This window comes from Grammomys surdaster, unplaced genomic scaffold, assembly GCF_004785775.1.
Source record: "Grammomys surdaster isolate TR1022 unplaced genomic scaffold, NIH_TR_1.0 126278, whole genome shotgun sequence".
Lineage (NCBI taxonomy): Eukaryota > Metazoa > Chordata > Mammalia > Rodentia > Muridae > Grammomys > Grammomys surdaster.
This window is the reverse complement of record NW_021621078.1, coordinates 4,915,351-4,942,580: the sequence shown is the minus strand read 5'-3', so window position 1 is coordinate 4,942,580 and position 27,230 is coordinate 4,915,351. Positions and strand designations below refer to the sequence as shown.

General features: G+C 47.1%; 2 protein-coding genes across 4 annotated transcripts in view; both read left to right on the top strand.

Annotated features, from left to right (window-relative positions):
- Positions 1–5,993, top strand: part of Sez6 (seizure related 6 homolog) — a 47,670-nt gene extending 41,677 nt beyond the window's left edge. For 2 of the 3 annotated variants that reach the window (XM_028759379.1, XM_028759377.1), the window contains exons 6-17: positions 627–795; positions 873–1,039; positions 1,830–2,024; positions 2,251–2,389; positions 2,500–2,696; positions 3,214–3,408; positions 4,444–4,635; positions 4,715–4,912; positions 5,207–5,245; positions 5,456–5,573; positions 5,659–5,761; positions 5,928–5,993. In XM_028759379.1, the coding sequence (XP_028615212.1) occupies positions 627–795; positions 873–1,039; positions 1,830–2,024; positions 2,251–2,389; positions 2,500–2,696; positions 3,214–3,408; positions 4,444–4,635; positions 4,715–4,912; positions 5,207–5,245; positions 5,456–5,573; positions 5,659–5,761; positions 5,928–5,960 (1,745 nt within the window). In that variant the 3' untranslated portion in view covers positions 5,961–5,993. The remainder of the gene's footprint in view (positions 1–626; positions 796–872; positions 1,040–1,829; positions 2,025–2,250; positions 2,390–2,499; positions 2,697–3,213; positions 3,409–4,443; positions 4,636–4,714; positions 4,913–5,206; positions 5,246–5,455; positions 5,574–5,658; positions 5,762–5,927) is intronic. The other variant, XM_028759378.1, reaches the window with a different exon arrangement.
- Positions 5,994–10,691: 4,698 nt separating this feature from the next.
- Phf12 (PHD finger protein 12) overlaps positions 10,692–27,230 on the top strand; it is a 43,981-nt gene continuing 27,442 nt past the window's right edge. Inside the window, exons 1-2 of the mRNA XM_028759240.1 lie at positions 10,692–11,317; positions 11,954–12,135. Coding sequence (XP_028615073.1) covers positions 11,252–11,317; positions 11,954–12,135 — 248 coding nt within the window. The 5' untranslated portion in view covers positions 10,692–11,251. The remainder of the gene's footprint in view (positions 11,318–11,953; positions 12,136–27,230) is intronic.

Below are 27,230 nucleotides of genomic sequence, written 5' to 3'. Positions count from 1 at the left end.
AATGACATAAAAGTATTAGCTGTGTCCAGGAAAGTCGGAGTCTAGATAAGAGCATTAGCATAACAAAGTCAGCTTGGTGAAATTGGAGCCTGTCAGTTGGTCTTGTTGGGAGAGAGGCTTGCCAACAGCCGCACAGCCAGGCAGTAACAGAACTGCCTACAGTCAAGAAAGCTGCGTTGAAGCCTCTGAGATGTGGATGGTCCGCGGGTGGGATTCTGAAGTTTGAAGTGCTTGTTGCTGCAGAGTCAAGATTGCACGCTTAGCTTTCAGGGGCACCACAGCAAAGATGGTGTCCAGGCAAAGTCCCTTTGTCCACGTAGAGGGTATGGGGCTGGGATGAGGTTTTGGAGGCTGCTTAGAACTAGGGCAGAGCCGGGTGGTAATGGCGCACACCTTTAATCCCAGCACTTGGGAGGCAGAGGCAGAGGCAGAGGCAGAGGCAGAGGCAGGTGGATTTCTGAGTTTGAGAGTTCGAGGCCAGCCTGGTCTACAGAGTGAGTTCCAGGACAGCCAGGGCTACACAGAGAAACCCTGTCTTGAAAAAGCAAACAAAACAAAAACAAAAACAAAACAAAAAAAAATAGAAAAAGGGCGAAGGCCAAGCATAAGTCCACTGCCACCCACAGCTGCTTGTGGCGGAGTGATCCGGAACGCCACCACTGGCCGCATTGTCTCTCCTGGCTTCCCCGGGAACTACAGCAACAACCTCACCTGCCACTGGTTGCTAGAGGCTCCTGAGAGCCAGCGGCTGCACCTGCACTTTGAAAAGGTCTCCCTGGCAGAAGATGACGACAGGTGAGGGGCTGTCCTGCCTGGATGGGAGAAGCTCTGGGGAGGATATCATCCCCATAACTGCCTCTCTTCTGGCTCAGGCTCATTATCCGCAATGGAGATAATGTGGAGGCCCCGCCAGTGTACGATTCCTATGAGGTGGAATACCTGCCCATTGAGGGCCTGCTCAGCTCTGGCAGACACTTCTTCGTGGAGTTCACCACTGACAGCAGTGGGGCAGCTGCAGGCATGGCCCTGCGCTACGAGGGTGAGCCCAGCCCGCCAGAGCCTAAGCAGGGTGCTAGGCTCTCCCCCCAGCATACCCTTTCCCTTTCTGTCTGCATTCTGTCGCTCCTTCCAAGTGTGGCACCTGCTCCCTGCCCCTCCCCCCATCTGAGATCCCCATCCCATCCTTTCGGGAGCCCCTTTGCCTGGACCACCGATTTCTGGCCCAAGAGAATGAACTCTCCAGGTTTTAAGAAAGTTAAATAGGCCTCAACACTTGGAGGGAAAACTTCTCTGAGAGGGACTCTAGAGGAGCTGGAGAGATGGCTCAGTGGTTAAGAGCACTGACTGCTCTTCCAGAGGTCCTGAGTTCAATTCCCAGCAACCACATGGTGACTCACAACCATCTGTACTGGGATCTGATGCCCTCTTCTGGTGTGTCTGGAGACAGTGACAGTGTATTCATCTACATTAAATAAATAAATAAATAAATAAATAAGAAAAACATAACAAGAAAAACACCTAAAATGGAAAAAAAAAAGAGGTACTCTAGACCCACACATATGTGCGTGGTTCATTAACTCATCAAAAAAATTATTGAGCACCTTCTGTACACTAAGCACCAAACTAGCCAACAAGAATACAATAGTCATTCAACATGGCTTCCTGACCAAAATAGGGTTTGATGTCCGGTTCTCCTGCCTCCTGTTCCAAGCCCAAGATACACATTTTGCCCTGAGAAAGAAAAGCCCGGAGGAGAGAAGTAGAACACCTGTCCTCTGGCCTACTCTACTCGGGAGAGGCTGAATGGGTCTGGGTCCTGTGCTTCACAGCCTTCCAGCAAGGACATTGCTATGAGCCCTTTGTCAAATACGGTAACTTCAGCAGCAGTGCACCGTCCTATCCTGTGGGTACCACTGTGGAGTTCAGCTGTGACCCTGGCTACACCCTGGAGCAGGGCTCCATCATCATTGAATGTGTCGACCTCCACGACCCCCAGTGGAATGAGACAGAGCCAGCCTGCCGAGGTCAGCAGGCACCAGTGGGTGGGTCTGCCAGGGCAACAAGCAGGTTAGCTCTCTAGGGGCCAGCCACAGAACCAAGGCCAGAGGCCCTGCTGAGTGTGATTGACATTTCTCCTAGAGGGAGGAGGTGGGGTCCCCTAGCAGTGGGTGAGTACTCCTGTGGGCAGGTGAAAGCCCTAGGACACCATATTGGAGAGGATGCGCCTTCCCGGGCTCCCCTTCCTTGCAGCCGTGTGCAGCGGGGAGATCACAGACTCTGCAGGCGTGGTGCTCTCTCCAAACTGGCCGGAGCCTTATGGCCGAGGGCAGGACTGCATCTGGGGTGTGCATGTGGAGGAAGACAAGCGCATCATGCTGGACATCCGAGTGTGAGTGCCTCGGGTCAGGCAAGCCAGCTCCTGAGGCTGGGGACACCTCTAGTCCAGCCCATCTCGGCCCCTCCCCCAGCCCCTCCCACTCTGATCCTCCTCCTCTACAGGCTGCGCATAGGCTCTGGGGATGTACTGACCTTCTACGATGGGGATGACCTGACAGCCCGGGTCCTGGGCCAATACTCAGGGCCCCGTGGCCACTTCAAGCTCTTTACCTCCATGGCCGATGTCACCATCCAGTTCCAGTCAGACCCTGGGACCTCGGCGCTGGGCTACCAGCAAGGATTTGTCATCCACTTCTTTGGTGAGCTTGTGCTTTCTGATTTGGATTGTAGACCCCCCAAATCATGACAAGTCAAACGGTGCAGGGCAACAGAGAGTCTGGATGCCCTGTCAGACACAGGGAACCTGGGAAGGTGCCATGTATCACCAGGAGCCTTTGGTTAGAGCAAGAAAGCTCTAGGGAGGCAGAGAGGACTTCCAAAAACAAACAAACAAACAAACAACCAGGGAACTACAGAAAAGTGTCAGTGCCTTCCTTTCTGCCAATCTTGAACAGAAATGATTTCCCTCATCCTGCTTTGCCCATCTCTCAGGCCTGAGGAACTGGCCAAGTGCTTCTGGGAGTAGAGCCAAAGCCAAGATGACAATCCTGGAACCTTGGAAGGGGGTGGGGCTTGAGAAGAGAAGTCACTGAGCCTCTCCAGGCCAGTCTAGCTAGGTTCAGGATCATCTACAAGAAACAAAGGAACCTCAGGGTTGGCACTGTCGGTCACTGGTGCTGGCTAAGGGGCTGCATCTCTCTGCTTCTGTGTCTTCAGAGGTGCCCCGCAATGACACATGTCCAGAGCTACCTGAGATCCCCAATGGCTGGAAGAACCCATCACAGCCTGAACTGGTGCATGGCACAGTGGTCACCTATCAGTGCTACCCTGGTTACCAGGTGGTGGGATCCAGTATTCTCATGTGCCAGTGGGACCTAAGCTGGAGCGAGGACCTGCCTTCATGCCAGAGAGGTGAGTGTGCCTGTCCCCATGGCCCCTCCCGGCCTGCCTCCTGGGTCCTGAGAGAAAAATCTAGCACTGGTCCTGTTTCTGCTAGCATCTTTATTCTTTTAACTTGTCCCTCAGTTTCCTTATCCATGAAATGGGATGATCCATTGTCACAAGACTTCCAGATAAGTACTACAAGCATCTCTTGGCTGGCTGATGACCTGGCTGGAATTAATGGCTTTGTTGAATTTAATGAGTGGGAAAAGAATCCATCAGCCAGAAGGGTAGACACAGTCAGGCATGGTGTGTCACATGCCTGTCATCTCAGCATTCAGGAGCTGAGGCAAGAGGATCAGGAGTTTGAAGATTGCCTGAGGTATAAGGTGAAGCATTTATCTCCAAAAAAGGGGGCAGAGTGGAGATGGTTGAATGGCTAAGAGCCCTTACTGCTCTTGTGGAAGACCTAGGTTTGGTTCTCAGTACTCACATCAAGCAACTCACAGCCTCCTGTAGCCAATTCCAACAACCTCTTCTAGCCTTAATGAGTATCTAAATGTATACACACACACACACACACACACAGCAAAAAGACTGAGGATGCAGCTCCGTGGTAGAGCATCACCTGGCATGTATGCCATCCTGAGTCCCAGCACTGCAAAAAAAGAAATCAGAGAAATCAGAGTAGAGCCCTATAGTCTGGTATTAACTGCCCTGTAACACTCATAAAGCCAGGGTGAAAGGACCTTTGTCCCCACCCCCTCACTCTCTTCTTCTCCCCCACCCCACCCTTTCCTCTCACTCTGTCTTTGATAGTGTTTCTAGCCTGAAGCACCTATGCAGGTCAGGATTACCTTGAATTTTTGATCCTCCTGCCTCTACTTTCTTAGTGGGATTACACCCACCTTCTGGAGTGCTGGGATAGCAGCACTCACTGCCAGGCTGGGTTTATGCAATGCTGTCCATTAAATCTAGGGTTTCCTGCATTCTTCGGAAGTGCTCCTACTAACTAAGCTGTAGCCCCGACGCTGAGCCTGCCCTGCTTTCCCTCTCCATCTGCAGTGACATCCTGCCATGACCCAGGGGATGTGGAGCACAGCCGACGCCTCATATCCAGTCCCAAGTTTCCTGTGGGAGCAACTGTGCAGTATATCTGTGACCAGGGTTTTGTGCTGACGGGTAGTGCTATCCTCACCTGCCATGATCGTCAAGCGGGCAATCCCAAGTGGAGTGACAGGGCCCCCAAGTGTCTCTGTGAGTGTGCAGTGGGTAGGAGGGGAGCCTCTAGTAGGAGAAAAACCTGACACCTTGACTGACCCTGCCTGCCTTGCAGTGGAACAGTTTAAGCCATGCCATGGCCTCGGTGCCCCTGAGAATGGTGCCCGCAGCCCTGAGAAGCGGCTCCACCCAGCAGGGGCCACCATCCACTTCTCCTGTGCTCCTGGTTATGTGCTGAAGGGCCAGGCCAGCATCAAATGCGTGCCTGGACACCCCTCACATTGGAGTGACCCCCCACCTATCTGTAGAGCTGGTAAGTGCTACCACTCCCTTAAACATGCCCTCCCTCCCCTGCTGCCACCACCACAGTCTGGACCATAGAGCTATTCTAGTGAAGCAATTCTATGTTGAGAATCAGAAGCACTTGCCCATGCCCATTCCTGTTCCCCGTCTTTGCTAGTCTCTGATTTAATGTCATTAAGACAATGCAGGAGTAGGGTCTCCCTGGTCAAATTGTCCCCATGATCAGCCCACATAAGTGCTCCTTGCATTGACAGTTTGGTCGTCAGACTCACCCACTGCCCTTGGCCTTTCTCTCTTGTTCCAGCCTCTCTGGATGGGTTCTACAACGGCCGTAGCCTGGATGGTGAGTCCCTATGCTTGAGAGCCAGATATATGGTCTCCCCATACCTGGTTCTTGCAGCTCCTAGGCCATGGGCCTATTAGGGCATTAAGCTTCTTGCCTACCATAGCCAGCTAATGAGAGCTGATCTCTGAATGTCTTTAAGAAGGGAGGGGAGATAGGCTCCAAGAAATGGGGACATCAACTCTAATCCCACCCACTCTTTGCTTTCAGTTGCCAAGGCACCTGCCACCTCCAGTGCCCTGGATGCTGCCCACATGGCAGCTGCCATCTTCCTACCATTGGTGGCCATGGTGTTGCTGGTGGGAGGAGTGTACCTCTATTTCTCCAGGTGAGTCTGGCTTTTCCTCCTATTCTGCGTACCCAACTTACCCCTGGTCTGTACTCTTGACTCATAGGCTCTTGTGTCCCCACAGACTCCAGGGGAAAAGTTCTCTGCAACTTCCCCGAACTCATCCTCGCCCCTATAACCGCATCACGGTAGAGTCAGCATTTGACAATCCAACTTATGAGACTGGAGTAAGTATCCATGTTGGCCTAGATACCTCTTCAGGACTCGTTCTTTGATCCCTTGGGTGGGTATACCTGCCTGAGGGTCCTGCCAAGCCCTTCTACTTTCTTCTTTGCCTTGGGAAGGTGGATTTCGGGCTCAACAAATCTTCTACAAGTTTCCAACTCCCCGCAGTCTCTTTCCTTTGCAGGAGACGAGAGAATATGAAGTTTCCATCTAGGTGGGAGCAGCCTGGGGTAGGGCTCCCAGCTCTCTGCTGTCCCTCACCTCCTGTACATACCGCCTGGGAAGAGATACCACCAACCCCTTCCCTGCCTGCAATGTCCACAGTGACCTATTCTCTTGGCACCACTGCCCGCTTAGGGCCCTTCTTTGGATTCAGGGGGCACCTGCCTCGGGTAGAACCTAGCTGGAGCATATTACCAGCAGCCAACATTCTCCTGCTTCTCTTTTGCCCTGGACCTCCAGCCTGGAAGTTGCAGGCAGAGCAGGGGCACTTTTTACACATAGCCACCATCAGCCCTGGCGTTCGAGGACTCTAGAAGAACTGACTTGATAGCAGGGTGCCCCTTATGGGGCCAACTACCAGGGGCCAAAATTGTTCTCAATCGTGACCTCTTGGTAGTCCTGGCATGCCAAGACCAGCCCCTCAGGGAGCTTTCTAGTCTCTCTCTAAAGGCTCAGAATTTGACAGTTAAGCCTTCTGCCCTGTCCTGGGGAGGTGATGATTTAAGGAATCCTAAACGGTCCAGGGACTCTATCCCAAGCTCAGGCTGGGCCTCACTGGATACTCATGCTCCACACCAAAGCAGGACACCCTAACGGCTCCCCGGCACCTCTCTACCCTGAGGAGGGAGAGCCCTTCCTTGAAGTTTATCTGGCTGTTACAAATGTCCCTTTTCCTACCAGTCCCTCCTCTAAGCCACTTACCATATTGCCCCTTCCTGAGACTATGTTATGGCACGCCAGAGGAAGGCAGTACATTCTGGAGAGGAGCAGATGTCCAAGGACCCAGGAATGTGGCACAGAGCAGAAGTCAAAAATCCCCAGGAGGAATCTCGGTCCGGACCGAAGGCCACTTTGTACATATGATGTATTATATGGGGTCTGGGCTCCAGCCAGAGAACAGTCTTTTATTTCTGTTGTTTCCTTATTAAAATGGTGTTTTGGAAAAAAAATCAAGCAGTGTGAATGGTGATTTCTTGGAGGGAAGGGACATTTGTAACATTCATGTAGATGAATGTGACATGGACCTTGGCACACCAAGACCTGCTGGATGCATCAATCAATCATGCTCAGATTTTATGACAGAAAAAAGGTTATATGTAGTTAAATGGGTAACACTGCCCCCAAAGGCATTAGTGTTACAGATGGCAGGTGAAATGAGAAGCCCCAGTGGTTAGTGCCATAGGGGCGTGGGAGCCCAGTAACTCAAGCGCTCATCAACCCCGATGCCTTGTTTCCTCCTCTTTGCCAGGGGTAGAGCCATATGCTGGCCCAGTCCCAAGCCCCTTTTAGTACCACTGGATTGCTGACAAGGCCCAAAGTCAGATGCACTGCCCCACCCACTCTTTCCTGTCAAGTGAAACTTGAGAGACTGGAATCAGAACCATAGACTGAGCCCTTGTGCATGAGGCCTAGCTTGCCTCGGCCTCAGAAAACATGGAGATTGTAAGCAGAAGGGATGGGGAACTCAGCGGCCCGAGACAGGCAAGAGGCCTGCCCATGGGCTCTTTAAGGTGACTGCTGAAAACATACATTCAAGTAACATTATAAGCACCGAGCAGGTTGTACTTATGTATTTAGAAATGTGTGCATATATATGCATATATATATATATATATATATTCACATATGTATGTGACAATTAATTTTAAAAGATGTCATGAACTTGAAAAGGAGGAGGAAAGAGTACATGGGGGAGTTGGAAGGAGAAAAGGAAGAGAAAATGATGTAATTATGTTATCATCTTTAAAAATAATTTAAAAAAGCTGGGTGGTGGTGGTGCGTGCCCTTAAGTCCAGCACTCAGGAGGCAGAGGTAGACAGATTTCTGAGTTTGAGGGCAGGCAGGGCTACACAGAGAAACCCTATCTCAAAAAATCCATAAAATAAAAATAAAGGAAAAAAATTAAAGTTGTGATGGCCATGATACACTTAAATTTGCCCCTTCCCTATGTCCCCTAAAGCCTTCTGAGATGAAAGTATCTTCCCAGGAGGCAGGCAACAGAAAATTATTACAGCACTTGGAAGCTGTAAGCAAAAATTCCTGAAAGGAAGGCTATCATCCACTAGCATCTTCTGCTTCTGAATCTTCAGCGGGAAGATGTGGACCAGAAATTCCCCCTAACCGGGCGGTGGTGGCGCACGCCTTTAATCCCAGCACTTGGGAGGCAGAGGCAGGCGGATTTCTGAGTTCGAGGCCAGCCTGGTCTACAGAGTGAGTTCCAGGACAGCCCGGGCTATAAAGAGAAACCCTGTCCCAAAAAAAAAAAAAATCCTCCTAGCCTAGAATTATCGAAGTCAGGGGTTGCTGTTCACTCATAGTGCAGTGCCTAGATCAACCACAAGAGGTCGCTTCCGAAGGCATTTCCATCCCACCAGCTCTCGTTCCTGAATTCCCCTTTAATACCCTGAGCTGGAGCTCTCCAAGGTGGCACCAAGTCCTGCCCCGACAGGGCTGACCTCATCCTCAGGCTCCAAAAGAAAGGTGTGTGGAGTGACTTGTTCCTCTGGCACCTATCAACAGAGCCAACTCATTTTCCTCACTAGCCCACTGCCCGCTCCTGTTTTCAGCTGCAACGGATGTGTTGATCAAAGCAAAGCCTTGCTTACTGGGCGTGTGCCAGTGGCTTACTTCTCTGTCCAGTAATACCTCCAGACTGACATAGCAGCACAGCTGTTCTCTGGGTAGTTAGGAAGGAAGCCAATGAAAGAGGGCATCTGAGGTTCTGACTTCTGAGGTTATGTAGTATGAAGCAGGCACAAAACCTGGTCTCTTCCCTTCAAGGAGCCTAGCCCTCTCCTCTGAGAGTCACATCACAGTCCTATAGGGGACAGTCTATTGTTGGCCAAGCGACAGAAGAGCAACTAATTTGCATGGCATTCTCTACTTCCCCATGACATTATTCTTCCTAGATACCAACATTGGGCCACTGGAGAAATACAAAGTCACACACACACACACACACACACACACACACACACACAGAGAGAGAGAGAGAGAGAGAGAGAGAGAGAGCACTAAAACTTCATAGAGCGCTAAAACTTCACATAGATATTTATGTTCCTTTTGACTTACAGTCCTGACTGTCCTAAAAGGAGGAGCAACAGTTTCTCAGAGACAGTAAACACGGTGTAGGGAACAAAGTCTGATCTGTGAATCAAGAAATGTTTCCTTTTTAGGTTTTCTATAAACTCACTAAACCACTGCTCCACTCCGTGTATCTGGAAATGAAGAGTTTAAATCAAATAGTCTCTAAGTCCTTCCCAGTTATACGAGTCTGAGAATGATGTGTGCAGTAACATAAAAATGAGTTTAGGAGAAGCCAGGCATAGTAGCACAAGTTGATCCCAGAAAAGGGACCAGAGGCAGAGGCAGTCGGATTTCTGTGAGCTCATGACCAATCTAGTCTACGTAGCAAGTTCTAGACCAGCTAGGGCTGCAGAATAAGGCTGCCTTAATAGAATGAACGAACGAATGAACAAACGAAAGAAAGAAAATGAAAGGAAGAAACAAAGGGCAGGACATAGCTGCATGTCACCAATGTTAATGCCTAGTGGGGTTCATTCATTCGCAGTTAGGCAGAGTATCTGTCCATATTGGAAAGTGATAACAAGGGAATAACAGCGCACACCCAAAGAGAAAGGATGTCTCTGCCCAGAACGCGAGGTGGGGATATCAAACTACAAATCCCAATGTGCAATACGGTAGCTCTCAAACGTATCCTTTCCCGACAGACTTTTCCCCCAGTACATCCTACTATACAGTGCGGCGCCTGCAACACGGAACTACAACTCCCACAATCCATCAGAACCATCGCGATTCTTACTACCAGAGTGCACTATGTTCCCGTTCACCCTTTGAACACTGCGCGTTGCAAGATGGGGATTGAAGTCAGCTGTAGGCAGGTAGCTGGGCGTTGTCGGGATTACGGACTGTTTGGGCTTTTGACTTCCTCTCTAAGAGTAGTTCTCAGGGACAGTGGTTAAGAGAGGGTAGCTTGAATTCTCCTTGGTTCCATCGGGACTCAAGTCAGCAATGCTCATGCTAAAATTAGGTGCCGATAGTGAAAATTAAGTGGAAACAGCAGCCATCCAATCTGCCACCAAAAGCGTCTTTTTTTTTTTTGTCGCAATATTTTTTTTCTCTTTACCAATATGGCGGCCTAGTCCAGACACACCTGACGCTGGAGCCAAACAGTCCACTACACCATCCGTATGAGTACTGCTGCAGCCGAAAGCCTACCAGCTGCATACAACATCACATACGCCTTGGTCGTGACTGAGAACTCCAAGGATATGGTAGCCCAAATCTCATTACCAAAATGGCGAAAAGAAAAGCTTCCTTTTTTTTTTTTTTTTTTTTTTTGTGCAGGCCGCCAGATGCAATACGCCTGCGCGTGAGGCGGGTGTGTTAAGGGACAGGAGGGTGGCAACCCAACACGCCTGCGCGGGACCAGAGACCGTGGTCTGCACACAAACACCAATGGGGGAAGCGTCCTCAAGTTCCTGCGGCTGCGCCATGACCCCTACGCTCTTTCCCAGGCGCCTAAGCGAGGCCTCAGGTTCCGCCCTTTAATCGCAGTACGCTGGCGCACGGCAGGAAGGCGGTGCTTCTGGGCTCCAGGCGAATGCCAGCGCGGCTGCGCGCTGGGGGGTACCCCATCACCGCGGCTGCGCGGGAGCCAGGCCGCCGGCTGTCACTGCGGTTGCGCGCGGCGAGCGGCGATCCCGGGGCGCCTGCGCGGGTGGCTTTGCGGGCGCTCGCGGTAAGTTTGCGCCAAGTGCGCGGCAGCCGGGACGCAGACGGCAGCGGCGGCGAGAGGCGGAGCCCGGGGACCACCCCCCATCATCCTCCCCGGAGTCACCTCACGAACCACAACCTCACCTAACCTCTCACCCCCCCCTCCGGTCCCCCAACCCCGGGATGGCAGCGCCCGCTAGCCTTCCCGGCCGGACCAGCGGTCGCCAGCGCCAGCTTTAGCCTGTGGGCCTAGGCCCCACCGAGGCCTGACCCCCGGAGCCGGGATCCACTGTGCAGCCAGCCGCCGGGCCGGGGCTGAGGGGTTGCTCCCCTCTCACGGCCCGTGGAGAGGACGCTGCCGTCCCAGGGACTGGGGGCCGGGGGGTGGGGGGGAGCCAGGGCGAGGAAGTCGGAACCTGTGTTGGGAAGAGAGAAGGGGACCGGGGGTCAGAAGTGCCCCCTTCCCCTCCTCCCCCCTCCCCCCGGGGCTGGGGGGGCCGGAGCAGAGAGCGCCCAGCCCGGGAGGTGGATGAATGTGGGAGAAAATGGAGACCAAGACGATCGTGTACGACTTGGACACGTCGGGGGGGCTGATGGAGGTAAGAGTGGCCCTCATCCTCTTCCCCCCCAGTGCCAGGAGGGAACCTCCGCCCCACAAAGCCGGCCCTAAGCTCGAAGCGCCAGAGGGCTGGGTAAAGGGGGGGTTCTTCCTCACCCAGTCTCTCCCTCCCTTCTTTGCAATTTGGGGGACTGAGCTCAGCTTCCGAGGACGTTTGCAGCAGTTTCACCTACCCGCCGCCCTCGATTCGCTCCCTGAGGCTTCAGCCCACTCCATTTCATTGCACCGGCAGTCCTCCCCACCCCCTTCTTGTCGGCCCCTTTGTGCTTCCCCCTGCACGTCCGGGTACCAAGCTTCGGGCCTCTCCCGAGCCGGGCTTTGGAGTCCCCCACTGTCCATACAAGGAAGTGGCGAGAAGAGAACCGCGCACCCTCTCCCCATCCCCCTACCCTGATCCTCCCCATTTGGAAGGAGCTTTTCTTGTTGTGCTGCAGGAACGCAGTTAGGGTGGGCTCCCCTTGATTCCGGGGACCCAGAGGTTCTGGAAGCAGCCTGGATGGGAGGAAGAAGGACAAAAGGGGGAAGAGGGGTGGGTGACGGAGAAGCGGCGCCGGTGGGACTACGGGCTGTCCGGGAGCTCCGAACGTGCACACACGCCGTCTGTATGTGTGTGCAGCAAATCCAAGCTCTGCTGGCTCCCCCCAAGACGGACGAGGCAGAAAAGCGGAGTCGGAAGCCGGAGAAGGAGTCCCGGAGAAGCGGCAGGGCTACCAACCACGACAGCTGCGATAGCTGCAAGGAAGGTGGGGATCTCTTGTGCTGCGATCACTGCCCTGCCGCCTTCCACCTTCAGTGCTGGTAAGGGCTGGGGACCCCTTTAGAGCCCCTTGGCAGACCCCACTCAGAACATTCCTTCACCGGGCCTGTAGAAATAACGGGAGCTTGCAGCCGCTAGCCGACTCTGTAGTCGCTGGGGCGAGCGCCTCTGGTATTTGCCGGGATCCGGCCAATTTTGGAGAAGGAGCGGCAGCATGTCTTGACCCCGGGATGGGGGTTGGGAGGAGTGAGGTGAGCCCCATCTGAGGTTGGTTGTAGATTCGGAGCCGGGACTGTGCGGCGACGGGGGAGGAAGGGGAGGAGCTCCAGGTCCAGTGCCGCTTGGCGGCCGCGCGCGCCCGCCACCCTCAGGGCTCCTGCCTGGCTGGGCCCTCCTTGGGCTTAGTGCGCGGAGCCCTAGGCCGCCCAGTTCAACCTGGTCCTGACTCAGGAGGGCTGGTGTTTGCGATGGTGCAGGAAATCATGAATGGTGTCTCTCGAGTCCACTTCTCTGCCTCTGTGTTTACAATATGGCGACCTGCCTTTAAATTATATTTTTATTCTCACCGCCATTTTGGCTGCATATATGATTTGCAAACGTCTCCGGGAGAATGGAGGTAGCCCATGAGCCCTTTCTGCAGAAGCTCCTTGAGGACCAGGGCTAGGCTCTTGCAGGCTTGATCCCTTTCTCTGCAGCTTGCCCCCTGTTGCCACTCCAGTGCTGCTTCCCTCCTCCCCATTCCCTCCTCCCTCCCGGCTCTGATGCTGCCTCTTAGGAAATCGGGCTGGGTTAGACAATTAAAATTGCCCTTGGGCGCCGATTTCTCCTCTCTGCTCTGGATCAACGAGCCCTTCGCCTCAAAATTCTTTGCTGCTGGGGCAGGATTGTGTTTGCTGTCTCGGGAAAGGCAGTTTTAAGGAGCTGAGAGCTGGAAAGCTGTGCGCTCTACCACCCCAACTGAAAGGGGGGGGCTGGGTTGATTACCCACAGGGCTGCTTGATCCTCCTCAGGCGCTCAGCCCAGTACACTCCAGCAAGAGTTTAAACTGTCTTCCAGAAGACCACCTTTATGCCCTGCACACAAATCCCACAAATCTACTTTGAACCGGGATAGCCTCTTGTTCTGTTCAGCAACAGTTGACCTGAGGCTAGTGCTTGGGACATAGTGCTCCTAGGGTAGGGGTAGGGGGTCTATTTGTTCCCATTTTGATTGGGAGGGAGGGGATCCTGTTCTTTGTTTTGTGCTGCCCTTTTTAGCTCCTTTTTTTAAAAAAAGTGTATAAGGGCTCTTGCCACAATTTGACCCACATTCTGAGATCTCTTGGTTTGTGTAGAATAGTGCCTGCTGTACTTGCACTAATTGTAGGTTTTATTAGACAGATGACTGATACTGGGCAGATTAGGACTGTGGTCAGAAGTTATGTGGGACATTCCCATTACTAACTGACACTTGCCTATAAGGGCACCCCATCTTAGCTTGTAATGTTCCAGAGATAAAAATTACTATCCTGGAGGAAGCTTTGCTACTGGCCTTTTATCTTTTATTATGAAGTGAGTGATGCCAGCAGTGAGGGCCTGTAGCTTTTGTTATTAGCTTTACTTCCTTTAAAGTGTAATCCACCTGGAGAAAATCCCTCTGGTCTAGTTTCCTTTGCTGTTCTTTTCTATTTGGGATGTGGGAGGGTTAAGATGGTCTAGCCCACCTTGGCCTTGAACTCACAATCATCCTCCTGCCTCAGCTTCCAAAGTGTAGTATGCATCATTGTACCTGGCTCTCCGTTTCTATTCTTGAGCACAGGAGAGATTTGTACTTGAGTCTGTGTTGTTTACTTTTTTTGTTGTACTTATTTGATATTTTACTAGGACTTTAAAATTTCTTCTCTTTCTCCTTTTCCTTTTTCTGTAATTTTTGAGACAATCTTGCTGTGAAACCCTGCTTGACTTAACATTGTATTTGTTGTATGGCCCAGGTTGACTTCTCACCTGTGCCAATCATTCCTTTTAGGTGTTGGCTAATATTATCTCTATGGTGAAGTAGTTGTTAACTAAGATTGGTGACGCCTCTTGAGTGAACGTTTGATAAATTCTGTTTTTTTTTAATCTCATTATTTAATAATGTTGAAATTGCTTATTAAAAGTCTGAAGCATCTTGAGAGCATTTACTACACAATCATGAGGAACAGAGCTTGGATTTCAGTACCACACAGCAACCTGGGGTGTCCGGCGGCGTATCCCATCAACTCCAGCGTGAACAGGGGGCAGAGGCAGGATTATTGCATTTAACTAGCTTCTAACCTTGTTGGGATCTGGTTGGTCCAGGTCATAGCTTAGCTGAGAAAACACCCAGGTTAGGGAGAAACCCTGCCTCTAAGGAACAGGCAGAGAGTAACCCAATGCCTTCTCACCTTCCCAAGCTTGCACACTTGGGACACACACTTGATTTAAGTTACTTTTATTTATTTGTGGGGTGCCATGGAGCACAGGTGGAAGTCAGAACAGGAGTTGTTTTTCTCACTATTGTGGTTCCTAGGGATTGGACTCAGGATGTCAGATTGTCCTGTTTGGCAGCAAGTACCTTTACCTTCTGAGCCATCTTTCTTCTAAAATAAATATTAAACAAAAAAAAAACAAAAAAAAAAAACAAAAAACCAAATTGAGGCATGAAGAAAGAAGTGTGCTATCTTTTTGCCTAAGGTTGGCCTTTTAAACTCTAAAGCTGAACTGAGTCTTCTAAGATGAGTGTGGAGCTTGCCAAGTTTGTTTTGTTTTTATGAGTACACTGTAGCTGTCTTCAGACACACCAGAAGAGGGCGTCAGATCCCATTACAGATGGTTGTGAGCCACTATGTGGTTGCTGGGAATTGAACTCAGGACCTTTGGAAGAGCAGTCAGTGCTCTTAACTGTTGAGCCATCTCTCCAGCCCCAGATGTTTTAAACTATGGTTTTCACTTTAGCTAGAAGGAGAGTGAGGGAGGGGTCTCTAGTTGCTGGTGATACTCAGGCTTGCTCACATTGTGCATTTCATTGACTGTTTTCCCTCTTTTTTCTGAGACCATGAAGGGTAATAAGAGATTAGAGGATAGTAGTAACTGAGGTAGGATTTGTTTTGTCAGTTCTTCCTGAAGGTGTCAGTACTGAATATACCATTGACTTAATCTGAGTTAGTCTGTAAGTCACGGAACATTCTTAGTGAAAGGGCAGGAAGCCATCTTTTAAATGAGAATCCCCTAGGTGCTTTCATTTTATAAGTGAGGATTTCCCCTACATTTCTGTTTTTTAAGCCATAGTCTCTACAGCAAAATTGAAATACTAATTCACCCAGAGTTGTGAGGTCAAGCAATTAATATCTGAGATTTTGATAACTAGGTATGTTTTCAGTAGTTTTCCTGTTACTGCTTACTTGTATGGGTAACGTTGGGTGCAGCTGTGTCTCCTCCTGCTTCCCTTTAGAGCTTGCTGAGACTACATTACTTAGATAAGCACAGTAATGATAGTGTCCCTTATGTACAGAGTGAGTGAGAATGAGTAAAAGCTCTGTGAAGTGATTGGGTCCAGGTTTGCTTGCCTGGAGTCCCAGCCTTCTAAAGGATGAGGCTAGAAGAGTGAAAATTCCAGCCTGCCTGGTCTGTATGAATAAAAAAAAAAAGCAAACAAACAAAAGGTCCTTTGTCTGGATTTTTGCCAGCCTGCTTTATGGTAATCAGTATATATTAAAATGTCCCAGAAGTGGTTCTTTTGGTTGGATGGTACTGGGAATTGAACCTAGTTAGAGCCTGGTTAATCTGCCTCAGTTTCCCAAGTAGCCAAGATTATAAGCCTGAAATACCAAGCCTAGACAGAAGTGATTTCTAGGCAAACCTTATCTCTTGGGCTTAAGAGACAACATGTTACCGGAGGAAAGGACTGGTCACATCTTTCTTTTGTCCTACCTTTTCTTTCAGGGACTAATGTACTGTGGAAAATCATTCTGGTTAGGATCTTTCTGGGTTTTCAGTTATGATTCTCTGCGTTAGGAAATGAGTTGTGCTGTGCTTGGTATTAAAGCTTCAGAGGGATAATAGGAGTCATTAATCGTGGCCCCGGAGAACTGGAAGGTTTTCAAGTGTTTCCTGGTGACCCTGACCCTTGTCATCGCAGTGGTTTATAAGGTGGACCTTCTGAAAGTTTTCTCTTCATAGATTGATCTCTAGAAATCTGTTAAAAAGTAGGATAATGGGGCTGGAGAGATGGCCCAGGAGATAGGAGTACTGGCTGCTTTTCCAGAGAACTGGAGTTCAATTCCCAGCAACCACAGGGTGGCTCACAATCATCTGTAACTAGTTCCAGGGAATTGGATGCCTTCTGGCTTCTGTGGGCAGCAGGAACACAAGTGGTGCATATAAGCAAAACACACATGAAATAAAGTTTTACTTTATTTATTTGTTTCACTTTTTTTGAGACAGGGTTTCTCTATGCAACCTTGGCTGTTGCTGTCCTGGAACCCACTTTGTAGACCAGGCTGGCCTCAAACTCAGAGATCTGCCTGCCTCTGCCTCACAAGTGTGAGAATTAAAGGCATGCGCCACCACTGCCTGGCTTAATTTTTTAATCTTAAAAAAAAAAATGTAGGCTAACTGGTAGAGCTCTCGTTCTTGGTGATCCATCTTTCTGTTTGAGTTGGGAAGGATTGTTGTCACTGATCAAGTAACTGCCACAAAACACTAGTAATGAGGTGACTAGAAAGTGGCTGGTTTCTTCTAAAAACTTTTCATGGAATTTTGCCCCAAACAGACGGACCAAAATGGTCTGATTGAGAAGTGCATCCACCTTGGCAGATCTCAGCATGGTCCCTTCCTGTCAGACGGATTCTGCAGCGTTTGCCTCTGCGTGTTATATTTGGAATTGTTGGCCGGCTTTCCTCTCTCTGCTGTTGGCAGCAAGATCTAAAATGAGGTTTTCGAAGAATAAGAGTGAAAAGGTCTCTGTGCGCAGGCAAAATGAGCTCGGCTTGGAGTTTTCCGTGTTTAATTTCCAGTGAGTCATAACAAAGGTTTCACACATACAACAGCATCTAGAAGTTTTCCATCTTGAAAAAAAATCTTTTGCTCTAAACCTAAAGAATTTTCTGCTTTTGTTGTGGCTCATTGGACTAATACCCAACCAGTGAATTAAAAAACATGGAGGTTTTTTATTTGCTTGTTTTGTTCTGGTTTGTTTTTTAATCTCATGAATTTGTTTTTGACATCCTTAGTACCTGAAGAACTGCAGGTGACAGTGATTCCTTTTTCTCATTCTCCTGGGAAGTAAGACTATCCCACAATAAATAAACCTAGTTGGTTTTATAGTATTTTGTTTACCTATTTATTGCAATGAATTAGCATCTAGTGTTTATAGCTGTCCACTTAAAAATGGAGAGTCCAACTTTAGCTCAGCCTCATAATGCATGCTTTCTGACTTAATGTGGGGCTTGGCTGTAAAGTCTTAGATGAATGGTTAGTACAAAGATAAAGGTTGTGCATTATTTAAAAATACTAGAATAGGATAAGGGGGAGGGCAGATGAGGTGGCTTGGCAGTTAAAACACTTGCCATGTTAGCAAGAGAACTAAGTTCTGGTGCTGCATACCCCATAAATGGCAGGAGGTTGTGGCAGGTCCAGTCTAGGAAGGTCATACACAAGATCCCTAGAGCAAGCTGCCTAGTAAGCCAGCTTTGGTGAGTGTGACAGAAGACGCTGCCTCAAAGAAAAAGGTGGAGGATTCCTAACATCAAACTCCAGTTTCCACATGCACGTTCATCTACACACACACAGATCAGAGGCAGGAGACTCATCACAAGTTTAAGGCAAGGCTAGTCTTACATAGAGAGACCCTGTCCCAAAAGGGGGGTTAGGGGATAAAGATTAAGAACATTAGGGCTGGAGAGATGGCTCAGAGGTTAGGAGCACTGACTGCTCTTCCAGAGGTCCTAAGTTAATTCCCAGCAACCACATGGTGGCTCACAACCATCTGTAACGAGATCTGATGCCCTCTTCTGGTGCATCTGAAGACAGCAACAGTGTACTCACATAAATAAAATAAATAATTCTTAAGAAAGAAGAAAGAAAGGATGGACACTAGTGTTCTTCAAGAGACAACAGTGTGTAACTCCAGCCCCAGGGGCTGCAATACCCTTTTCTGGCCTTTGACATCAAGTGTGCACACAGTACTCAAACACACATGCTGACTGACAGACTCCAAACACATTCAATTTTTTTAAATTCAAAACAAATCAGGTGTGTTTTTTAAAATAATAATTTTGGTATATTTGTGGCCCAAATGGTTTGAGTTTAAAGGGAAATAGCAGACATATTAAATAGTAGTACAGGAAGTAAGTTCTCTGTGATGTGACAGGCTGTGTTGTCTTTGGGTGCTGGGATCATTCCTAGGGCCTTTTCCCTAGTCGAGTACTTTATTACCTAACTATATCCTAGCTCAGGTGCTTGGTTTTGTTTTGTTTTTGAGACCAGGCAATGCTGGCCAATAATTCAAGATTCTTTTGCCTCAGTACTGACATTAATTTAGATTATGAACACCTGAAACCATTCTTGGCTCGATGGGAGTTTTGGTGCAAGTTAATGACACTGTTGTAGATTTTGTTTTGTTTTGTTTTCTAAAATTACGGTACTTGATGAAAGTAGGTTGCAGTTAGGAGCTCACCCGTCTCCTGTTGTTCCTCAGGGGTCTCAGAGTACATTACAGATGTGCTCCACAGCCAGGCAGTCGTGGCGCACGCCTTTAATCCCAGCACTTGGGAGGCAGAGGCAGGTGGATTTCTGAGTTCAAGGCCAGCCAGGGCTACACAGAGAAACCCTGTCTCAAAAAAAACAAAAAAAAAAACAAAACAAAAAAACCAGATGTGCTCCACAAACACAGATGGCAGCTTCTGGCTTTGTAAATGACTTGTGTATTTTTTTTTCCAGACATAAGTATACAAAAGATGTATTTAGATCTACCTTAATTTAAATCCGGAGATAAGATTCTTATTACATGGTGTAAATTCATGGTGTCCTCCAGTAGTGTTGGTTTGGGTTTTTGTTTTTAAGACTTTTCAAGGGAATGCCTGATGGCTTGTCTAGTTAGCACAGAAAGGAGGTGCAGGTAGTCAGCACTGCTAAGCGCTGCTGGTCTTGGACACCTAGAACTCCCCCCACACTAGGAAGGTGAAAGTGCTGAGATAACCAGTCTAAGGCCAGCCTGGGCTACGAAGGGATAAGTAGGTGCACCACTGCTCTGTATTGAATGAACCTCACTTCTTTTTTTTGTTGTTGTTTTTGTTTTTGTTTTGTTTTTCAAGACAGGGTTTCTCTGTGTAGCCCTGGCTGTCATGGAACTCACTCTGTAGACCAGGCTAGCCTCGAACTCAGAAATCTGCCTGCCTCTGCCTCCCAAGTGGTGGGATTAAAGACATGCGCCACCACTGCCTGGCGAACCTCACTTCTGAGTGAAGTATAAGTGACATGTAAAATTCAAGTTCATCGTTGTAGCATTCATCAGCACTTAACAGTATTCGTTCCACTATATAGAAGTACCAGTTTTGCTTACCCACATGTCAGCTGCTGGGTGTCTGGTTTTATTTTTTCCTTTTTGCTGTTATAAAGAATGAGGCTGACAGTGTTCAGGCACAAGATTTTTTGATTGGGTTGGTTTGTTTTTTGTTGCTGTTGTTTGTTTATGATTTTGGTTTTTTGAGACAATATTTGGCCCTAGGTGTCCTGGAACTCAATCTGTAGACAAGGCAAGTTGGCCTTAAACTCAGAGATCCTTGTGCTTCTGCCTCCGAAGTACTGGGATTAAAGGCCCAGCTAGGTATAAGTTTTTATGTGTGCAGATGTTTTCATTTCTCTTGAATGTATACCTAGAAGTGGAATTGTTGGATTGTGTACTAACTCGTGTTTAACCATTGGAGGAAATGCTCGGCTGCTTTCCCAAGAAGCACACCACTTTACTTTCCCAGTAACAATACAAGAGATTTTCAGTTTTCCATATCCTTCATAATGTTCGTTATTATCTTTGTTAAAGCTATCCTAGGAGGGTATCAAATTTTAATATGTGTTTCCTTAATAGCTGATGACACTAATCATCTTTTTATGCACTTGCTGGAGAACTGTCTATACCAAATTCCTCTCCTTATTTGTTGTTGGACTTCTTTGAGACAGAGAACTAGAGTTACAGATAGTTGTGAGCCACCATGTGGTTGCTCGGAATTGAACTCAGGACCTCTGGAATACTAGCTACATCCCAGCTGTTATTGTTACTGTTATACACTGAGATACACATCCTTCTTCAGCTGTGTGATTTGCAAATGTTCTCTTGTTCTGTTGGGTGTCTTTTCACTTCCCTTATTGCTTTTCTTTGTGTGTGTGTGTGTGTCCAGGTGCCCAAGGAAGTCAGAAAAAGGCCTTGTTCCTTTGGAGGGGGGGGGGAGAGAACGTGTATACGAGAAAAGGCAGGGTTATTACACTAAGCTAAATAAGGAAGTGGGGTTATTACATAGAGAATCAAGAAGGCAGGTTCAGCTAATCTCAGTAGGAACAATCTTTGAGCTGTAAACATCTTGGATAGAAAAATACAGTGGCCGGGCGGTGGTGGCGCATGCCTTTAATCCCAGCACTTGGGAGGCAGAGGCAGGCGGATTTCTGAGTTTGAGGCCAGCCTGGTCTACCAAGTGAGTTCCAGGACAGCCAGGGCTACACAGAGAAACCCTGTCTCGAAAAACCAAAAAAAAAAGAAAAGAAAAATACAGTGAACATTTTCTGTACAAACTTTGAACATTTACACTTGGAGCAGAGGGAAGTTTTGCTGTCCCTTTGAGCTTTGCTCTGGGAAGACTTTGTCACTCCTGTGGCTGAGGCATTGAGGTCCCTGGCATGGCTGTACTCATGTTTTGGTTTGCTTATTTTTTAAGTAACACATCTCAGTGAAAAGAACCTCACTATGTGTTTTTATTTAAAATTGTTTTCATATTTCTGGGTGGTAACTGCTAGCAACAAAGTCTAAGGCTAGGAGTTACATACAGTGGAGGGAGTATTTGGTAGATTGATTGCTTGACTAGCATCCATAAAGGCTTGGGTTCAGTCCTCAGCAATACATACACCTGTATGTACACACCTGTGATCCCAGTGCTCAGGCAGGAAGGTCAGGAGTTAAGGCTAGCCTTGACTGCATGTCTTATGACCTGAGTTTGATCCCTAGGAGCTGCGTGGCAAAAGGACAAAACCAACTCCTGCAACCCGTGCTTTGACATTTATATCCAGGAAGTAACATGTATTTGTCTCTCCCTATAAATAACAAAATAAGTATAAAATTTTTAAAAAGAAAACCAACAAAAACCCACTACCTGTTGTAGGCAGAATACATGAGTACTTCTCTTTGAGTTTTAAGTTTTAAATGGAAGGTTTTCTCATTTTTGTTCTTTCGTGTGTGTGTGTGTGTGTGTGTGTGTGTGTGTGTGTGTGTGTGTGTTTGCCTGCATGTACCATGTGTGTACAGTACCCATGGAGGCCAAAAGAGGCCATGAAATCTGCAATTGGATTTATAGGTGGTTGTGAGCCACTTGATGGGGGTGCTAAGAACCAAACTATAATCTTCTAGAGGAACAGTAGATATGCTTAGTCAGAGTCATCTTTCTAATTCCCAAAAAGGAAATTTTGTGTTGTGTGGGTCTTTTTTTGTTATAATTTTATGTATGTATGGCTCTTTTGTCTACATATGTGTCTGTATATCATACATAGGCCAGAAGAGGACAGCATATCTTCCAGTTCTGGAGTTAAGTTAGAGAGAGTAGTAAGTTATCATGTAGGTGATGGGAATTGAACTCGGCTCTTTTGGAAGAGCAGTCAGTGTTCTAACCACTGAGACATTTCTCCATGCTGAAGAAGGAAGGTTTTAAATTGCCTTAGTTTGATTGATAAAAGCTTGGGGTGAAAATAGCTCCATGTCAAGTAATGTTGTGCTTTTTGAACTGGTTAACAAGAGCAAAGTGTTTGTACACTCACTTGTTTTTACATGGCCTTCTGAAAACTTAGGTCATAATAAGTAAGGCCGGGGTGGCAGTGATGCCTGTAATCTCAGCACTTGGGAGGCAGAGGCAAGAGGATCAGCATGTAGCTCTGGCTACATGAGACTTTATCCTAAAAAAAGAAAAAAAGACAAAAGGATAGTAAATAAAGAGAATGTGGAGAACCTTTGCCTGAAGGTTTTATGTAGTTCATAGAATCAGAATTTTTTACTAGCTTGACATGACATCCTTTTAAAAGAAATGACTTACATCCTTTTGCAAGTGTCAAAGTAATAGGATATAGATGGTACTTAATGTATGCTTTTGATTATGAGTGAGAGTGTCAAATCCATCTGTGAACTTGGCTGTGTCTCTAGCACATGCACACTTCCTTGGATGTGTGGTTAAATGGGCTTCTGACCACTCTTACAGTAATTAGTACAAGCTTCTTAAAACCAGTATTGCATTTTTGTTTTGCTTTGTTTTATTTAATTAAGGGAGGGGAGGGGTGACTTTTGCCACCTTGTGTAGAAGTTAGGATACAACTACCATATAGGTCATAGGGATCAAACTCAGGTTATCAGGCTTGATGGCCAGAGCCTTCTTCTGCCTACTGAGCCACTTTTCCAGCCCTATTACTCTTGCTTTAAGGTGCCAGAATTCCAAACCAACAGAAAGACACCACTGGCTTCTCCTTTGACTTAGACCCAGGGAGTACACCACTACCAGCTAGCTGCATTAGCATTCACCACAGGTGACACTTACAAGAATGCTTCTACATAATGCTAGCCACCCAAGAGACATGGGACAGGAGTGCAGCTATCATCTTGCCAGTTTCCTGAAAGAGGAGGACATTGTATTCAGTACAAGTCTTAGACCAAATTTCTGAAAGGCACTTTGGTGTTGCTGACTGTCACCATGCCCAGGACATATGCACAAGTCACTTGTTGACTATTTTTCCCATGACTTGCAAGCAATTAAGAATAAGATGATGTCTGTGTTTTCCTGCCTGCTATTTCTGGCTATCAAAATTCCTGCCTTTTTTTTTTCCCAAAGGGGAGGGGATTTATTTAGGGCAGAGGGCAAAGGTAGGGAGAGAAACGGGAGAAGATGGTGGAGAAAGAGGAGAGAGAGAGGAGAGAAGAGGAGGCCAGCCATGACCACATGGAGAGAGGGAGAAGGGAAGGGAGGAAGGGGGAGGAGAAGCTACAGGCAAGAGAGTAAGAGAGAGAGGAGGAGGCAAGCAGCCCCTTTTATAGTGGGCACGCTTACCTGGCTGTTGTCAGGTAACTGGGGAGAAGCATACCTGGGTGTTGCCAGATAACTGTGGAGGTGAAGTTTAGACAGAATACTAACATTCCCCCGTTTTGGATTAATTAAAAGAGAAAAATTAGAAAGAGGTGACAGCGAAGCAGGAATAGGGTCGTCGTGATATCTGGCTACTTCCTGCTGGCATTGGGGGCAATGTGTCTTTAGGGGAAACGTAGAAGAATGGGTGTGGAGGATGTTTGTCCGGTCTTAGGAGACTTGGCTGTTTCCTGCTGTCCAGGGTCTATGGAATGAGCCATCTGAGTATAGGTCAGAAGAAACAGGTCCAGTAGAAGCAGCTGTGTGTGTGACAGGAGATGGAGCATAACTCAGATAGTATTAGGACAGTGGGATAGTAAGAAAAGGAAATATGAAGCATTTAATTGATGGCAACTGAGTTTAGGCAATGAAGTAACAGATAATATCTGTAAAATCCCTGTCTTTTAAAGCCTAAGGTTATTTCCAAAACTAGGTCTCAGCAAATGAGAACAAAGATGAGGTTTTAGCACATCTCTATGGTAGAAAAAGTTGAAAAGTGAGATAGGAGAAATTATTGATTTTAATCTGTCAGTAAGAAGGAACTGAATTCACTACTATGTGTAACAGTTGGTACATCACAGTAAGCAAATTCCAAATACATCTTGTAGACTGATGCAATTTCCCAAGTAATGAAAAACTTAATCTACTCTTAGACCTTTTTTTTGGGGGGGGGGTTGGGTTTGGTTTTTTTTGTTTTTTGTTTTTTTGTTTTTCGAGACAGGGTTTCTCTGTGTATCTCTGGCTGTCCTGGAACTCACTCTGTAGACCAGGCTGGCCTCGAACTCAGAAATCCGCCTGCCTCTGCCTCCCAAGTGCTGGGATTAAAGGTGTGCACCACCACCGCCCGGCAACTCTTAGACTTCTTCCATTTGCTATTGCACTGAGTGAACGTTCACCAAAGTACTCAAGAGCCACTGGCCTTTCCTCCTTGCTCCTGCATGATTTCAAGTGAGAGGCATGCAAAATAATCACTGGCGGGTATCGATGTATTTTTTAAAAGTGTCTAGTTATGCTGGGCAGTGGTGGCACACACCTTTGATCTCAGCACTTGGGAGGCAGAGGCAGGGGGATTTCTGAGTTCGAGGCCAGCCTAGTCTGCAGAGTGAGTTCCAGGACAGCCAGGGCTACACAGAGAAACCCTGTCTTGAAAAAAAAAAAAGTGTCTAGTTATTCTTGCCTCAGCTAGTTCCCAGATGGATGAAACTAAAACTATTTGTTTTATTTAATCAAATTTTACCTCACAATACCTGGGTAGTAATTGATCTATTTTTATTCTCTAAAATAATTTGGCTACCTCCCAGCCAGAATTCCTGAGACATTTGTATTTTAGTATTGGTCTGGCTTTCTGGGCTTCAGGTGTGTCATCTCATTGTATCTCTCCCAGACCCCTTCCTCATTTTCCCCCTTACTTCTCTGTTTCTCCCCTTTGCCTGGTTGTCAGAAGTCCCACCCTATTCTCTCTCTGCCCAGCAATTGGCTGATCAGCTTTTATTGGCAAGGCAGAGAATAAATGATGAGCATTGTTTACATAAACTGGAGACAGGATGTATTTGGAATAAGCATTATAATGCCATGTCCAAATTGCAACAGATAGGATGGTAGAGGAAGTCAGCATTTGAATGATACAAGAATAATCTTTACACAGTGCACAATAACATTATGCTTACAAGCAGGGGAACTGAAATGCTATGTGAGTTATGCTATAGGGATGGTTCATTAATTAATGCAAATGTGGCAGTTCCTTTTCTCCAGAAACATTTGCTTTCCTAAATATTAGTCACTGTGGTAGTTAATTCCACTATCACCACCACCACACCACCCCTTTTTTTTTCCTGAAAAATTAGATGGGATATCTCCTAGGAATGTTTCCTAGTTTTGACAGCATGAAATAGCAGTGAAGTGCCAGTGAGCTGGAGAGCACCAGAACCTAACACTAGTCTTTCCCTGATGTGCTCTGTGTGAGATTCCTTTAAAACCAGCATGAATGAGTGAGAAGATTCTCCGTGGGTTTGATTTTAGCCACAGCCGTAAGACCTCACATTACTCCAGACCAGGCAGGAGGACCTCTCAAAATTACTAACAAACTTTAAGTTATAGGTAGAACCCAGCTTGTAGCAATACCAGTATCCCTGAATTACAGGTTTTCACTCAGTTCTGACCCACACAAAGATATTTAATATTATTTTTCTCCTGTCTTCTTTATGAAGAACAGAGAAGCTAATAAAATGCAGAGGACTTTGGATGAGGCCCTGTGTTTTACACACACACACACACACACACACACACAAATAAATTAATAAATAAAGGTAACAGGGACCCACCTGCTCTTGCTTTTCTCTCCTCCACTCATGAGCTTCTATGATATGCCAGGAGCTTTTAAATTCCCACTTTTTCTGAACCATCAGCTAGAGTTCTACTGATCCCCTTTTGGAAACATTAGCAGGAAACTTAATGGTGAACCTTTTCAATAGAAAACAATCAGTTAATGGTTTATGAAGATTTTACTCCGTTAACCTCACTTAAGTATGTCTGGACTAGTTTGGTTGCATATGCTTTTCTTTGATCGTGTTTGCTTTTTTGGGGGTGGAGGGAGCATCCTCTTAAATGATTGTAGGGAGAATTGTCACTGATTTAAGCTTTTGGACATTTGCTTTGCTCAGTCATTTGTGATTACTCAGTCCTTCCTCTGTGGCCCTCCTAGTTTCACCTGCATAGCCATTCTTTACCTGTGATGGAAGGGACTGGCTCATTCTGTGTGTTAGAATTAGGAAAGTACATGCAGCTTAAGGTAAATAACTCATAATTTAGCGTATAGCAAGCTTATATGCTTGCTGCATTACTTAAATTTATATATACACAAGTTGCCCAAAAGTGGGCCAAAGGGAAAAACCATTGCTCTATCTCTGAGAAGTGTGTTGAACCTCTAAGTCACTGGAGGTATAACTGGAAGGGTTTGGAACCAAGTCAACACTTAGCTGTGGCATCAAACCATAACAGCACAGCGTTACAGCATGCCCAGAGATTACTTCAGTCCTACAGGATGGGGAGCTTTGAGATTGAGTAGAATTGGGGGATAGGGAGAAGTTGGAAGTAAAGGAGGAGAGAAGGAGCCTTACTCTATAGGACCTTCCTCCTCTGCCAGAGGATGGTAAATGAAGCAGAAATCTCTTTAATATTAAGTAGAAACTTACTGTCTAAACTAAGGTTTTTTTGTTGTTGTTAGTGTGTGTGTGTGTGTGTGTTTGTGTTCACATACATGCCAAAGCAAGAGGATTGCCATAAGTTTGGGCCCACCCAGGGCTATATGTATAGTGAGACCTTATAACAAAGAAAGAAGGAAGGGAGGGAGGAAAAAAGGAAAGGAAAAGCACATTGTTAGTATTTTTAGCTTTCTAGGCCTTGGTAGAATTGTACATCCAGTATTAATACCTGGCCCAGATTGCTGAGTTTTTTCTGTAATAAGAGTATTTGATGGGCTCAAAACAGAAATCTAGTACTTAGGAAGCTGAGGTGAGAGGATGGCCACAAGTTCAAGGCCAGCCTGGGCTACAGTAAGACTCTGTCTCAAACAAAATAAAACAAAAAATTTGACATCATAGTAGTACTTGGTTTTAGTTTTCCATATCTCTTGAGACACTTATGGAAAAAATAGTTGTTCTTCCTGGCAATAAAAAAACATTCTTAAACTACTGTTGAGGCCAGAATGTTGACCCTTTTCCAAAGTTAGATAGGCTGCAGTATCTACCAGGAGATGAAGGGTAAAGCCTCCTTTAC